Consider the following 15620-nt stretch of genomic DNA (forward strand, 5'->3'; position numbering starts at 1 on the left):
GGCCTGGCCAGGATGTACTTTCTCACGGTGGGGATGGGGGGTGGTGCTTCACCCCCAAGCCCAGGGTCACTGGCTTCAGCTTTCTTGTGGATCCACCCTGATGCTCAGGGTGGACTTTCAGGTAGATCCAAGGACAGAACTTTCTGCTCTCAGGGTGCCTGCCCACAGCCTCTTTCTAAACAATGTCTGGGCTTGTCTGGAGGTGGACTGGCTGGCTGGGACCAGCTACAGGGCCAGTGGGCCGAAGGAGAGAGGAGGCACAGGGGCAGCTGCAGCAGCACAGTGTGGGGGATTTGCTCAGAGCAGCGGTCACAGGGGGCCTCCACATCTCAGGTCCTGCTCCTCAGCCAGATGCCGGGCGGCCCAGGTGTGTGGTGGGAGCCCATGCAAGTGTGATCCAGATGTCCCCTGGCCCCTCTCCCTTCCCAGGAGTGTGAGCCGGCCTTGCAGAGCTGGCTGGCAGCTGTGGGCTCCCTTTCTGAGAAGAGGGTCTTTCTGCTGTGAGTCAGCACAGGGAGTGTGCTGTGGCCATGTCTAGGGCCATGGCTCCCTGATCCCCCAGGAAGAAGTTGGAGTGGGAAGGGGGACCAGCCTCACCTGCTGCCACCCGCAGACCCAGCTTATCCAGATGGTGGTGTGGATGCTGCAGCGCCGGCTTCTCATCCAGCTGCACACCTATGTCTGCCTGATGGCCTCACCCAGTGAGGAGGAGCCCCGCCCGCGAGAGGATGACGTCCCCTTCACTGCCCGGGTCGGCGGTCGCAGCCTCAGCACGCCCAACGCCCTCAGCTTTGGCTCCCCAAGTAGGGCCCCCAGGGCATCGCTGTGATAGTCAGGGGAGATGCTTGGGGGTGGTGCCCAGGAGGCTCAACATGGGCCCTGCTGTGAGTGTTGAGGGGCCTCCACATGGCTGCACACATACATGAACAGGCACGCGCCTCGTGTCCCCCGTGGAGACACCTCTGCTGTCTCCTAGCGCCACCATGACTCTGAGGTGGCAGCTCTGCCTCCAGGCTCTTCAGCAGGCTTGCTAGAGTCAGGGGCAGCTCCCAGCCCACCACATCAGTGCTGGAATCTCTGCCCCAGCCTGGGATCAGAGCAGGATCTCACACCACTACCAGGACAGCTGACACCTCTGTGCCCCAGAAGAGCTGTCATGGCCAGTGTGGCTCGAGGGCAGCAGCCTGTTGCCAGGTCCCAGGTCCCCAGGCTTGGGGAAGGAAGGGGGTGGAAGACTTTGGAAGTCCTCCCCTGGCTGAGGTCTGGCTGTAGGCTTCATGCTTCATGTGAGGACCCCGCCTGCCTGGGGTGCTTTGTCCGGGGTGCTTTGTCCTCCATCCTGGGTGAGGGGCAAGATGCCCAGGCCCACCATGGGGTGTTTGTGGGGCACACATTGCACCTCTGTTCAGGTCCCTTGAGGGTGCTCCCAGAGGGGAGGCTACCCATTTCCCAAGTCAGCCCTATGAGGGGCGTGTGTCACACCCAGGAGGCGGGGCAGCCGCGGATGCTTGCAGGCAGATGTTGCAGCTGGGGCACCAGATAGGGCCCTTGTGGGAGTTAGGGGTGTCATTGGAGGCTGACTGCTGGCTCTGCCCTCGCTGTTCCCCTGGGTGTTCTGGAATTTCACTTGGTCACCCTGACCCATGGCCCCCACAGCCAGCAGCGATGACATGACCCTCACCAGCCCCAGTATGGACAACTCCAGCGCAGAGCTGCTTCCCAGCGGGGACTCACCACTGAACCAGAGGATGACGGAAAACCTGCTGGCCAGCCTGTCAGAGAATGAACGCGCAGCCATCCTCAGTGTACCCGCAGCCCAGAACCCTGAGGACCTCCGCATGTTTGCCAGGTGGGTGCAGGTTGACCCGTTGGGACTGGGGCCAGTTGCAGGGTCAGGGCAGAAAGTGGATAGGGACGTACACAACAGGACCAAATCCACTGAGAACAAATGGGCCCCTGTTCGAGATGGAGTCTCTGCATTCAGGTGTGTAGGGGCAGGTGCCACTGCCCATGCATGGGGATGCAGCTTGTCACCAAGACCCCCCGGGTTGTGGGCCTGGCGTGCCTGTTTTTGGGCCTCTTTGCTCTCCACTGCTTCTTAGATATTTCTTGTCCCTTGAGAGGCAGTGCCAAGTTCTCACCCTCATGAGACTTGGCAGGGGTTTCCCAGGACTCTAAGCCCTGGGGGCACCCAGTATCCCCCACGTTATAGGTGACGTGGCTCAGTGGTCTCTGTCAGCCCCACCCTGATGTGGGGGATAGTGTAGCGACACACTTTTCCGGGAGTGGTCAGGTTGTCAGGGACTGAGTTCCCTGTTAAGAACCACACTCCAGGCCCTTGAGAGAACCACTTGCAATGCTTCTGAGCAGCTGGTCCAGGTCTCACCTGCATCCTAGCATCCTCTGTGCCAGCCTCAGTTGCAGAAGCCACCCTAAAGCAGTGATTTTCCAAATGATGGTGACATTAAAAAAAAAAAAAAAAAAGGCAGGCCAGGCACAGTGGCTCACACTTGTAATCCCAGCACTTTGGGAGGCCAAGGTGGGTGAATCACCTGAAGTCAGGAGTTTGAGACCAGCCTGGCCAAAATATAGTGAAACCCTGTCTCTACTAAAAAATACAAAAATTAGGCAGGTGTGGTAGCACACTCCTGTAGTCCCAGCTTACTTGGGAAGCTGAGGCAGGAGAATCGCTTGAATCTGGGAGGTGGAGGTTGCACTGAGCCGAGATCGAGCCACTGCACTCCAGCCTGGGTGACAGTGAGACTCCCTCTCTCAAAACAAAGCAAAAAAAAAAGGAGTGACCTTTTGGCTCCAGAGCTATGTGGGACTCACCATAGCATGAAAAAGAAGCCACCAGCAGACCCCTGATCCCAACGTCAGGACACAGGAGGCTGGGGCAGCTCTGGGTGTGAACAGCTGTCTATCCTCCTGGACCCACTTTGCCCACGTGCTGGTCAGCAGGACTATGGTGGGCATGTGGTCCTGGAGGCCTGCCTCCCTGGCCTTCACTGCCAGCTCTGCTCAGGCCTGTGGGCAGCTCAGAGTTGATTCCCACCAGTAGCTATTCAGCAGAGGCCTTTGGGGACTAGACGTCAGGTTGGGCTCACGCCCACCCATCCCTTCCAGGCTCCTTCACTACTTCCGAGGCCGCCACCACCTAGAGGAGATTATGTACAACGAGAACACTCGGCGCTCGCAGCTGCTCATGCTGTTTGACAAGTTCCGCAGCGTGCTGGTGGTGACCACTCACGAGGACCCCGTGATTGCCGTCTTCCAGGCTCTGCTTCCCTGAGCCCAGGCGGAGGGCGGAAGGCTGCTGGGGTGTGCAGGTGGGCGCTCGCATCTTCCCACCCAGGGCTTCCTCCCTGCTGAGGCTGAGCCCTCTTAGTCCTGAGGCCTGGCACTGGGTGGATGCCAGCCGGCCATGGCCCAGTGAAGCCTGCAGAGCCCTGCTGTACTGGCCCCTGGTGGTTCAGCTGTGGGGCCGCTGCCCTCCACTTTCCTATGCTTCCCTCCAGTCCTCGCCGCATGTGTAGGCGTCTCCACGCTGGAGGGGGCCTGCCAGAACTCCTGTCTCTGGGTGAGGGCTGCATCCTTCTTTGCCCATATGTGGGCTGTGCGTTTCTCAGACCCTCCTTTTGTCCCTACACCTGCTCCCTGGAACCCCCCTCTGTGGCCACCCTGAAGAATGTGCTGAAACACTTGTGTGGCCTGTCCCCGTCTCTCTGACAGCCTTCCATTTGTGAAGTGCCCTGTGGCCCTGTCCTCAGCACCACCTCTGTCTGCCATGCACTTCTTCCTCCCAGGCTGCCATGAGCCCATGGAAGCCACAAACAGGCTCATAGCCAAGCTGTGACCTGGTCCTGAGCCTATGGGCCGCGAGGGCCTGAGCTCCCCTGCTAGGCTGTGCACATCTTGCTGGTGGAGGCATGGCCCACTGTGCAGGGCCCCACCCTCGGGGGCTCTCTGCTCCCACACTGATGATTCTCCCCAGCATCCACACTGGGTCTGGCGCTACGTACTCAGGGCCCCCAGCCCTCGTGTCCTGGAGGAAGAGCTGGCTCCAGACATGTGCTGATCACCTAGAAGAGCTCTGGCGAAAGCGCAGTTTTCTAGAAATGAAACATTTATTTGTTTTTTAAAGAATTAAAAAATACTGTCTGGGCAGGCCCTTTGCTTAGGCCTGTGTGACCTGCTCAGCCACTCTGTCGACCACACTGACCCAGGGGCTGCCCCGGACATAGAAGCGGAGGGGTTTCCGGGCCCACTCCCCTGCAGAGCCAACGCCCACCCGGGCTGCTGCCACTACAGCTGGCTCACTGGGCTCCAGGGGACCACGCTCCAGCCATATAGCTGCATCCTGTGCCAGGTCCCTCTGGTCAAAGCTCTTGTTGATGGCCAGGGCCTGGCACAGCTTGGAGGGGCCACTGCAGAGCTCACGGTCCTTGAGGACACGGCTGGCGGTGCCTTTCCGGAGGGTGCTGCGAAGCTGACGCATGGTCTCCAGACCTTCCAGGGGCTCCAGCGCTCGCAGCAAGACGCAAGCCCCGTCGCCTGTGGGATAGATGGACAGTCTGGAAGTGGAGCCTCCCTAGGCTCCTGTCCTCTCTGCCCTAGTGCACATCCAGACATCCCGTGCTGCAGGGAGGGTGCAGCTGCCTTCCTGCCTGGGCCAGGGATCTGCTCTGTGCACCTGCACCATCTACTGGGTCTGACCTGGTGGGAGGGGGCTGCACCTCACTGTGTCCAGACCCCTCTGCCTGCCTTGCCATCCTCCATGCCTGCACCACGAGGTGTGCCTCCTGTGGGCACCTCTGGCTGCCACCACCAGGCAGGGCCTCCACCACTGTGGCCGTCCCCACAAAGCCAGACTGTCAAAAACTCATGACGAATGCCGGATATCAGCTCCTTTCTATTTGGATTCCCCTGGTCTTGTGATTGGCAGCAGCTATGAGGCCAGCAAAGGAAGCTCCAGAGAGCCAGTCCTCGGTTGCGATCATTCTGTCAGGAAGCAGGAAACCTTGGGCCTAGCCAGGCCCCAGGGCTCCTCTTCTGCCTCACCCACTCAGCATCTGTGTTGGTCAAGTGGTGGGGGCTAGGGGTTGGCTTAGAGCAGCTGCCAGTGTGCACCGGATGTTGGGAGAGCCCATGCAGTGACTCAGTGGAAAGACTGACTGCCACACCCTGCACAGGCAGGGCAGGAGAAGCCTGGCGAAGCCCCCCTTACCTCCCTTGGGATCCTTCCTCCAACCTAGCCCCTCCCTCACCAGGCCAGGCCACTTGAGAAGCAGAGACAGCAAGTAAAGGCTCCTGGGCCCAGGGGCTCACTCAAGCACAGATACCCGAATTTCCTCTGCCCTGCAAGTTTGGAAAGGTCCCTTGGATTCCCGGCTGGGGACAATGATGACCTGGACCCTGGCCAGAGGAGCCCTAGCCCTCCAGCAAGGCAGCTCCCTGGAGACACCTGCTGTGACTCACCTGTGCACCCCTGGCCCTCCCAGCCACCTGGGAGTCAGAGGCTTAGCCCAGAGGTGGCCAAGCCAGTCCCCACTCTTGGGCTGTGGCCATGTGAGCCTCTGCATCAGCAGCCAGGGGTGAGCACTAGTGGACAAAGCCATGCCCTCCGGCCAAGCCAGCAAGTGTGGCACTCCTCTGAGCAGATACCCTTGACCAGCCAGTTGTCAAAGTATTTCAAGCTAAAATCAAGGCCAAGCAAAGCCTTTAAGTTCCCGTCCATTCTGTGATTCCCACGCCGCTTCCAGCTCACCAGGTGGGGCGCCCACCGCCCACCCTGACCCACAGTAGGAAGGAGCAGGACCCTCTACATCCCTGTGGGTGCAAGACACATGCCCCTCACAGTCTCACTGAGCCCCCAGAGCTGCCTGGAAAAAGAGTCAAAGCCTGGCTGCCCTCATCACCACATCCCCTGCCCTGGCTCCTTCACACACAACACATCCAAGTCCCACATCCTGACAAAAATACGACCCCTTTCATCTCTTCTTGCCAAACCTCCCTGTCCTCGCCTACTTCTCTGCCCACCCTAACTCCCCGCTGCTGTGCCCACTGCTCCATCCTTGGCAACCTGACCACTCTGCTCTTCTTAGCACTGCGATCATCCTCTTCTCAAACTAGCTTCTAATCCTCATGTGCTGCCTCCATCAAGGGCAGGTGACACCTGTGTCCTCGGCCTCCTTTCTGCCTCCACTCCAACCAACCCTTTCTTTTTATTTTGAGATGGAGTTTCGCTCTTGTCACCCAGGCTGGAGTGCGGTGGCGTGATCTCGGCTCACCACAACCTCCACCTGCCGGGTTCAAGTGATTCTCCTGCCTCAGCCTCACTAGTAGCTGGGATTACAGGTGCCCACCACCATGACCATCTAATTTTTGTATTTTTGGTAGAGACAGAGTTTTACCATGTTGGCCGGGCTGGTGTTGAACTCCTGACCTCAGGTGATCTGCCTGCCTTAGCCTCCCAAAGTGCTGGGATTACAGGCGTGAGCCACCACGACTGGCCCCAACCAACCTTCTCTACTCCTCTAACCAGCCTTGCCCCGTCAATGCAGCCAGAGCTCCTGAAACCCTGACCTGGCCCTGGAAATGGCACTTCCTTGCTCAAATATCTGCCCCACCTCAGTCCTCCTGGTGGTCCCCTGGCTGGTAGTTGACGGGGCTCTGCCAGCCCTCCAGCCCCCTCAACCGCCAACCCCCATGCCCGAGCACTGCTCACCCTGGCTGGAGATGTTCATGCAGAAGTACATGCCATAAATGATGTACACGTACAGGGTCCCTGGCTTCATGAACATGCCTCGGTTGCGGGGGGTCTGCCGGCCACCCCTTGAGTGGGCAGCTTCATCCTCTGGCCCCAGGTATGCCTCAGTCTCCACGATGCGGCCTCGGAGTTCTGTGCCATTAGGAAGTCGCCGGACTAGGACCTGTGCGAAGTCAGTTTCTGCTCAGGGCAGGAAGGGATGGGGGTGCACTCACCCTAACAGTGCCCAGCCTGGACCTCATCTCCCCACCTCAGGGTGTGTCAGCTGCCCAGGTCTAGCCAGGGAGCTTGCCCCGTCTCCATCCTGCCTCTTCTCTTGCTCCTGCTGAGTCTGAATATGGCTGTTGAGGGCACCAGTTGTCTCCTCCAGTCCTGCTAGACCAGGAGACCGCAGGCCGAAGACACCTCAGGCCACAGCCAGGGCGGGGCTGGGAACCAGCAGTGGTGGATTCACCTTGCAGGTCAACCTCCAAGTCCTCTCAGCAGGGCCCTCCATTCCCCAGCTTCCTCCTTTCCCAAGTACCCTTGCGAAGACCATCAGCATTTAGCATGAAGCCAGGCATCGTGGAAGGCACAGGACCCCAAGGATGTCCCCACACCAGCTCCCTGGGAAATCCCAGAGCCTGTGAGCTCCCCTAAACCTGGGCTGCTGAGGTGGCCACAAGGGACCCTCATACTAAGCTCCCACCGTCCAGCTCTAAGGCCTTTCTGAGCAGTAGGCCCAGCTGCCCCAGGGTGCCCCAGCCTGGACCATGGTCTTGGTAACAGCCAACAGTTGTGCCCTCAGTGCTTGGAGCCCGAGTTAACAGCAGAGCACTGGGGACCAGCCACATCCCCAGCACCTGTCTCGTTTTTAGGCCAGAGGTGTCAGCTGGAGAGCCAGACCACCTTCACCTCAGCCCAGGAAGCCTTGTGGTGCCAGAGGCCATGGTCAGTATCATGGGCTGGGGAGGAGGGGCACTGGAGCTCAGATGCTTACTGGGGGAGCATTCAGGAGGCCTTCCTGGAGACAGGGTGGAGGGAAGAAGGGGTCAGTGCCTGTGCTGGAAGCCCAGAAATCCTTAGGCATCCAGAACTGTGAGGACAGAAGTGAACAGGCCAGGCTTGGCCAGACCATGTCCAGGGGAGAAAGGGTGGCCCTGTTCCATCTTCCCTGGAGCTGAGAGGGAATGCCCCTCCAGGGGCTTCACGCCGCACACTCCTCTGCCTCCGTGGGGGCACACTGGGGGAGCCCAACTACCATTCTGGAGAGGAGGTTCCCACAGCCCTTTTCTCACGGTTTCCTTTTCCATCCCAAATTTCTGATCTGGATTTCACTCTGATACCATTTCCACCAATGGCAGATACTGGGGCCTCTCACCCCACCCCCAATGCCAACACACACACTCTCTTCCTTGCTGGCAGAGCCTCCTGGGGGACACCACACCCTCCTCAGCCCGGAGAGTGGCCTGGGACTTCATGGCAACTCACGGCAGTGACCCTTTTAGGGATGAGTGCATGACCCAAGCCTGGTTGAGGGGTCTGCAAGGGCATCCACTGGGAGGTTATGGAGAGGGCTGTCCCTAATCCAAGGGACACAGGGTGACACACCCTCTTCTCTGTGGACATCATCTTGTCCACCAGTGGGCTCAGGTGGGCATGACTGTGGCCTGCCAAGGATGCTGAATAGAGACAAACGTACTGTGGTCCCTGATGCCATGCTGGGCCCTTGCCCTGCTCCTGCGATGCACCTGCCACAGGTACCGTTTTGTTTATCACAAATGCCCATCATAGTTATTATTTTTGAGACAGAGTCTCGCCCTGTTGCCCAGGCTACAGTGCAATGGCGTGATCTCAGCTCACTGCAACCTCCGCCTCCTGGGTTCAAGCGATTCTCCTGCCTCAGCCTCCCGAGAAGCTGGAATTACAGGCACCCGCCATGACACCCAGATAATTTTTCTTTTTTATGAGACAGAGTCTCGCTCTGTTGCCCAGGCTGGATTGCAGTGGCGTGACTTTGGCTCACTGCAAGCTCCACCTCCCGGGTTCAAGAGATTCTCCTGCCTCAGCCTCCCGCGTAGCTGGGATTACAGGCACCCGCCACCACACCGGGCTGATTTTTTTTTTTTTTCTTGAGAGAGTCTCGCTCTGTCACCCAGGCTGGAGTGCAGTGGCGCGATCTCGGCTCACTGCAAGCTCCACCTCCCGGGTTCATGCCATTCTGTTGCTTCAGCCTCCTGAGGAGCTGGGACTACAGGCGCCGCCACCTCGCCCGGCTAATTGTTTTTGTATTTTTAGTAGAGACAGGGTTTCACCGTCTTAGCCAGGATGGTCCTGACCTCCTGGAGGAGGTTAGCAATCTCCTGACCTCGTGATCTGCCCACCTCGGCTTCCCACAGTGCCGGGATTACCGGCATGAGCCACCATGCCTGGCCACAAATGCCCATTTAAGGTGCTTTTAGAAGGATCCACATGGGGACAGAATGTTGTTTGTTCTCCACGAGATCAAGCCCACATTCTAGGGTCTGCTCCTTTAGCACCCAATTCCTGCCACTGGTATTTCTCTTCTGGCTCTTCTTGGTGATTATAACGTAAAAGTAGGCTCATTAAAGGACAAAGAGAAGGCCTTGGAGCCTCTGGAGAACCAGAAAGGCAGGCCTGGGGCTTTGGCATTAAGGACCACCACCCAGACGGCGCTCCCAACAGATCCAGCCAAGATGCCATGGCTGTGTGAGCATTTGCTTGTGGGGACAGCCTGCAGCGCAGGCCCACCAGGATGGGCCCTGGGCAGTCCCTGCTTACTCCAAGTCTGACAGGCAGAGCCCAGATCCTGGACCTACACTGAGCTGCAGGGGCCCTGGGAAGCCAGCACTGCACTGAGAGCCACTACGGTGGGAAGGGGCAGCCGAACACTGGCTACAGCCACAGTTCCCAAGTGTGGAAAAACTGTGCGGTGGATTCCAGGTGAGGAAGGCTAACAGTGCAAGTGCTCCTGCCCTAGATGCCCGAAGCCGGCGGGGAAGACAGTGGCACCCCGCTGCACCCTGGGCAAACAACACTGACAATCTCCACATTCTTCCCAGATGATCTCAGGCAACTGAGAGGAGCTATCCAGGGACCCGTGTGAGCAAAGCAGCTAACTGCACGAGGACAAGTGAGGGCCAAGTCCAGCAGGCAGTGGACAGGGCTTCAGGGACAACTGCAGTGACAGGCACTTTAGGAGAGACCATGTTGCTATGTTCACATTACCTGTCCCAGAAATGCCCGGGCCAGGGGGACTGCCGGCTGGTCAAAAAACTCCAACCCCAGTCGGGTAAGGTGGCCCTTCGGGCTTGAGAAATAGATGCTGCGGTGTGGGCCCAGGGTGGTGGGTGGTCCCAAACAGGGCTCCTTGGGGCAAGGTGCCTGCGCTGTGTCAGACGGGCGGCATGGCTGCTCTGCTTTGGCTAGTCGCTGCTTTTTTTGCCCCATCCTTCGGGAAAACTGTAATGGGAAAAATAAATAAATAAGCATCCGAATAGAAGACAGCTGTGTGGTAAGGTCAGGCTCAGGAAGTGCAAGGACTGGATTTGACCACCTGCTTCGGTTTCTTCATCTGCAAAGCGGGGGTGACCATCCTGTGGGTAGTTATAAGGCACAAACACCTCGACACACTCGAGGCCTCAGAAAATGATTACATCTGATGGACGGCTGCTGCTGGTGGTGGCAGGGTGGCTGCTCTGCCCCACCTATGTGCGAGCTGCACAGCGTGGGGGCTCAGGCTGCACGACCTGGAGAGCAAATGGTGGCCGGAGCCTGGGACAGCAGGGCTGGTGCCCTCTGATTCCCACTCATCATGCAGGTCCCAAGCAAACGTCTGAGCTGGTTTCTGGAACCCTGCCCTTTCATCCAACCCTTACCAGGAATTCAAAACACAGCCAGGACCTTGGCAGGGCCTTAGCAGGGATCCCAGTGTGTCAGAATCCTTGGAATGGCCCCCAGGGCCTGACACACAGGGAGGGGTGAGTACCGGGGTGACCACTGGCCTGGCCCTATCCCATGTGCTCAGGGTCCCTAACTGTCCTCTGCTTCATGGCCCAGGTTGGATAACGAACAAGTGGGGCAAAGGTAAGGTCTCCTGAGGGACTAGGAGGGTCTGCTGAGACCCAGCAGGTCCCCAGCCTCCCACCTGTGGCCTCCCCATGTGTAGGGGGAACCTGACCACACATCCTCAGCTGTCCTGGGGCAAAGGAGGAGGGAAGATAAAGGGGGCGGGTCAGCGTCGGCCTGGCAGCACCCGGAGGGCTGGTCTTCAGCAGCACCTAAGTCCTCCTGGCATGGGAGAGATGCATTATTTTTAACGGGAGTGCTGACGTTCATGTCGAACGGAGACTGCCAGTCGGCCTGGAAAGGACGCTGACGTGACCGTCTCCGCACTCGGCCCGCGCTGCCAACGCGCCGTGGGCTCTGCCCCCGGGCGCTGCGGCCCCTGCCTTCGGCCCGAGCTTGGCCCTTGGCCTACGCTCTGGCTCTGCCCCAACCCTCGGGGCGGTGGGCGGTACGCCCGTCCCCGGTACTCCCGCTCCTGCGGCCGCGCTCGCTGCTGCGCCTTGGGGTGGGCGCGTCTGTTCCGCGGGGCGGCCGAGGCGCGCGCTCACCTGGGCCCCGCTGCGCGCAGGCATCCGGCAGCTCGGGTCGGGGCTTCGTGGGGCTCGGACCCCGGCACACAGACCAGCAGCCGCCGACCCCAGCCGCCGCCGACCCCGGAAGCACCGCTGGGACCGGGGCGGAGCGGCGCCTGCGCAGAACGGGACGGAAGCCGGGAAGGGGGGGCCAGTGAGCGCCGGGAACGGGCTGCGCCCCCGGGGCGGGGCAGACCACACGGAGGTGGATCCTCTTCCCAGCGCCCACCGCCAGTTCTTGACCCAGGCCCGGGCCTGATTCGGCGCCTGCGGAGCGACAGCGGGGAAGGGGCAGGTGGGGTTGGGGCGAGCACCGCACTGTGCCCCGGCGCCCCCCCAATGACCCGCTGTCCGTCCCCGCCTGCGCCCTGGTCGCCTGGCGGCCTCAGAGCCCACTCCACCAGCGGGTGGTCAGACCACCCAAGAGGACGGGCCAATCGTGAACCTGAGTGGGTCCTCGAGGGGCCGGGGCGGAGTGGTCTTGCTTTGGGGGAGGGGGCAGGCCGCAGACGTGTTTTCCGGTGCGGTGTCTGCGGAGTGCGCGCCTGGGAGACCGCCCCAGCCCTAGTCTGGAGTGGGCCAGGGAGTCCTTATCCAGGAAGTGGGCTCCAGGCCTGTGCGGAAGCCCCCGCCCCTGGTCCGGGGTTGTCACAGCCTGGTGGGGGGAAGGAAGGAGGGAGCGGCGCGGATTCTGCCTCTGCCGCAGAGCCCCCATCCCTCTTTCCGCCCAAGGATGCTGAAGGGAGTTCGCTCACTTTCTGGGTTGGGCCTGCTGGAGCGCAGCCAGTCCCTTCTAGAGACTGAGGCCAGACGTGAACACAGCCTGTCAGTGCGCAGCCTTCTGAGGCCTCCCCAAGGCCCAGCGGCCTGTAACCTCTCACTACCTCTCAAGTCAGATCCATGCCCTTAGGCAGGGGCAGGACGGTGCTTGGCCCAGTGGAAAGAAGGGCCTAGGGGACGGGCCCCGAGGTAGCTGGGCACACTGCTGGCTCCCATGGCTCATGGCAGCCCCAGCACCCAGCAGAGCCATCCCCCACTTCTGGCCACTTGGGGGTTTATCTGGGTCTGCAGGGCCCCTCCCCTATGGCAGGCACAATCCCACCCCACAATCCACCTCTACCATACAAAAACCCTCGAGGGGCCTTTCCTCAGGTGTCTTTGATTTGTGTGACCCTAGTCCTGGAAAGGGGCACCTGAAAAGGCCTTGAGCAATTGGGTACCTGGCTGTGTCAGCTGGGAGACGCTAGGCAGGACAGATGCACCGGCCATGTGTCTGGAGCCTTCAGATGAGTGTGACACCTGGTCCTACATATAGAAAGGCTAACAGAGCAGGACCCTGGTCTCCAACTGCGTCGCCTCCTCTGACCAGCCGTCCCACTCCCGTGGTCCCCAGCCAGGACTTCCTGGGGAGGGAGGGGCCATGAGCCGCCTGCTGGAAGCCACCAGCTGTTTGTAGCACTGTGTGCCGCTTCCGGGGGTGGGGGTACAATGTGTCATGAATCCATGTTTATAAAGCAGCCCTGGATGTGGTCCCACACCCTCCCTGCTTATCCTCTGCAGCCATGCCTTCCAAACAATAAGTCTCTTTCCTCTGGGAATAGTCCCCCATCCTCCCAGTGCTCCCCCTCAGTCTAGTAGGGAAACTGAGGCCCCAGTTGAGCCTTTGTCTTCTTGATGGGCAGGGAGAGTGTTGGTGTTCCTTTGTACTTATATTTATTCTGGTTTTACAAGTGATACGTGGTCCTTGCAGAAATCATGGGGAGTCCAGAGGCTCCCAGAGGGGTGTTTTTATCCGCACCTTTCTTATGAGGCAAGAGAATCACTTGGAGAGCAGACTGGCCCCTGCTCCAGGAGGTGGAGAGGCTGGCGCTGGGGTGCCAGCAACCAACTTCTCCAGATGTTCTGGCCTGAGTGCTGCGGGTTGTGCAATCTCTGGGCAACCCCCACCCCTCCACAACCGCACCCCCCGACTTCCTGGTTTGTGGTCTGAGGCTGCCACCACAGGCTGGAAGTGGTGGGATGAGAGTTCCAACTGTGGCCTGCCGAGTGGGCTGGCGGGCTGGTCCGGGGCAAGAGAAAGTGGTGCCAGGTGAGAGGAGGGGGGCCTGGGGCCTCCTCTGTTCCCAGTTTGCCCCACTACTGGGCTGGAACAGGCTTCTTGGAGGAGGCAAGGATATCAGTGGAAGATGGAGATGAGGACACTCTCGAGGCTTTGAAAAGAGTGAAGGCCAGTATTGGTGCTGGGGTGAGCAGCCCTGACCCCCGACCTCCACAACAGGCCATGGGCTGTGGAGGGGCTGGAGCTGCCTCTAGCTGTAGGAGGCGTGGCCATCAGTCACTGGAGCCTTTATAAGCAAGTCCTTGAGAGATGTGGCTCTATCGGCCACAGGGGCCAGGGTTCTAGTATCAGCCTCAGGACCCCAGGGTGCCCAGCACACCGGCTGTGTCTTCTCTCTGATGGAGGGGGGTGCTGACAACTGTTGAAGCGGGTGTCAAGTCAGAGCCCATGGGCTCCTCTACACAGCTTTGAGTTGGCAGCTTCCCAGCAGGGTGGCTGCTGGCCTCTTGACTGGTCTCCAGCGCCCTGTGTCTGGTGAGCCCTGGAGGGTCAAAGCTTCCTTGGGCAGAGAAGGCAGCCACTGGGCAGGCCGTAGTGGGGTGTGTGTGAGCTACATCCTCCCTGCCTGGGTCTGTGCTCTGGGCCCTGGGCCCAGGTGCTTATGGGAACCCCTTGCCAAACTCTGGGATGTGGGGAGGGGGCAGCTGCCTCAGAAATAGCCCTATGACTTCAGGCCACGGGCTGGCCTGGCCCACTTCTGCCTCTTCCCCAAATAGCCAGGAGCTGGTCATGGGCCCATCCCTGGAGCTCCCCAGGCAGGGGCAGTTTCTTCTGATCATTCCAGGGACTCTCCAAAGCCCAGGGTCTGACCCCTTGGGTGATTACTTGTGGCCTGAAAGCTGAGCTGAGGATTCTGGGGTAGCTGAGGAGTCTGGGGTAGCTGTTGGGAACACTCCTCTTACTGGTCAGGGCTCCCGTTCTCTCGTGTCCTGGTGTGAGGTCCACAAACCGTGGGGTTGGTCTAGACACCCACCCATTCTCAGACGCCTGCCCACCCGCCCTGTGAGTGCTGGGCAACTGTAGCTGTTTTCCATTTCTCCAGGGTGCAGGAAACGGGAGGAGAGGGACCAGGGGCTGGGTTTCCGTATCGGGGGGCTCCTCCACCAGAACAGGGAGTAGTAGAGCAGGCATGAGGCAGAGCACACATATGTGCACACAGTTGTCCATGTGGACTGGGTACAGTCCTGAGTTTCATGCGCGTCCGTGTGAAGAGACCACCAAACAGGATTTGTGTGAGCAACAAGACTGTTTATTTCACCTGGGTGCAGATGGGCTGAGTCCGAAAAGAAAGTCAGCAAAGGGAGATGGGGTGGGGCCGTTTTATAGGATTTGGGTAGGTAGTGGAAAATTACAGTCAAAGGGGGTTGTTCTCTGGTGAGCAGGGGTGGGGGTCACAAGGTGCTCAGTGGCAGAGCTTCTGAGCCAGGAGAAGGAACTTCACAAGGTAATGTCATCAGTGAAGGCAGGAACCGGTCATTTTCACTTCTGTGATTCCTCCCTTGCTTCAGGCCATCTGAAGGCTCAGAGGCCTGACACTGAGCACACTTGTATTGACCCCGCTCTGATCATCCTTCTGATGACCTCACTCAGGAGGCCAGGGCGGGCTGAGAACCTGGGGATGCCTGGACACAGGCTCTAAGATGGGAATGTGTCTGCAGGGGCGGACTGGGGCATGCTCCCCACCGAAGGTGACTGCTGGGTGTGGGCTGTTTCAGCTCTGAGCCAGCTGTGGCTGGTGCTCCTGGCAGCTGGCGATGAGTGTCTGGGACTTGGAGCGTGTCTGGGTGGGGTCTGACAGCGTCCACTGCAGGAGGAGACCTGCTGACACCAGATGCCCAGCTGTGGCATGCTTTGGAGGCAAGCCCAGTCCCCAGCTTTCCAGAGAGGACACCACTTCTGGCCCTGCCAGCCTAGTCTGGGCATCCAGGCCCGGTAGGGCTTGCTTATCCCTGGCAGGGGTCAATATTGCTAAGCACGGAGACTGTCCTGTCTCTGGCTATGAGCCTGGCATGGGAGGGGTGGCACATGCAGGATACAGGAGCACTGAGTGTTGGCACCGGGGCAGGCTCCCTGTCACCCGGTGTCCCTGATG

General features: G+C 59.8%; 2 protein-coding genes across 9 annotated transcripts in view; one reads left to right on the forward strand and one right to left on the reverse strand.

The window, feature by feature from the left end:
- The window catches only part of NPRL3 (NPR3 like, GATOR1 complex subunit), a 63643-nt gene extending 53374 nt beyond the window's left edge, over positions 1-10269 (forward strand). For 2 of the 5 annotated variants that reach the window (XM_033236457.1, XM_033236456.1), the window contains 5 exons: positions 563-803; positions 1657-1849; positions 7627-7699; positions 9565-9712; positions 9835-10269. In XM_033236457.1, the coding sequence (XP_033092348.1) occupies positions 563-803; positions 1657-1849; positions 7627-7699; positions 9565-9712; positions 9835-9875 (696 nt within the window). In that variant the 3' untranslated portion in view covers positions 9876-10269. Of the gene's footprint in view, positions 1-562; positions 804-1656; positions 1850-3126; positions 4155-7626; positions 7700-9564; positions 9713-9834 lie in introns of those variants that run through there. The other 3 variants (XM_033236460.1, XM_033236459.1, XM_033236458.1) reach the window with 2 other exon arrangements.
- MPG (N-methylpurine DNA glycosylase) lies at positions 4106-12787 on the reverse strand. 4 transcript variants are annotated; one of them, XM_033236461.1, is made up of 6 exons: positions 11386-11607; positions 10917-11059; positions 10326-10518; positions 9998-10231; positions 6728-6932; positions 4106-4554 (listed from the first exon to the last, which is right to left on the reverse strand). In XM_033236461.1, the coding sequence occupies exons 3-6, from the start codon at positions 10362-10364 to the stop codon at positions 4178-4180; spliced, it is 855 nt and encodes a 284-aa protein (XP_033092352.1). In that variant the 5' UTR covers positions 10365-10518; positions 10917-11059; positions 11386-11607; the 3' UTR covers positions 4106-4177. The 4 variants fall into 4 exon arrangements, with proteins under 4 accessions (XP_033092352.1, XP_033092353.1, XP_033092356.1 ...); XM_033236462.1 differs by lacking the exon at positions 10917-11059 and having other exon boundaries at positions 11386-11576; XM_033236465.1 differs by lacking the exons at positions 10326-10518; positions 10917-11059; positions 11386-11607 and adding an exon at positions 12630-12787.
- Between the last annotated feature and the right edge of the window lie 2833 nt (positions 12788-15620).

The sequence above is a fragment of the Trachypithecus francoisi genome, unplaced genomic scaffold (genome assembly GCF_009764315.1).
Source record: "Trachypithecus francoisi isolate TF-2019V2 unplaced genomic scaffold, Tfra_2.0 Lachesis_group15, whole genome shotgun sequence".
Lineage (NCBI taxonomy): Eukaryota > Metazoa > Chordata > Mammalia > Primates > Cercopithecidae > Trachypithecus > Trachypithecus francoisi.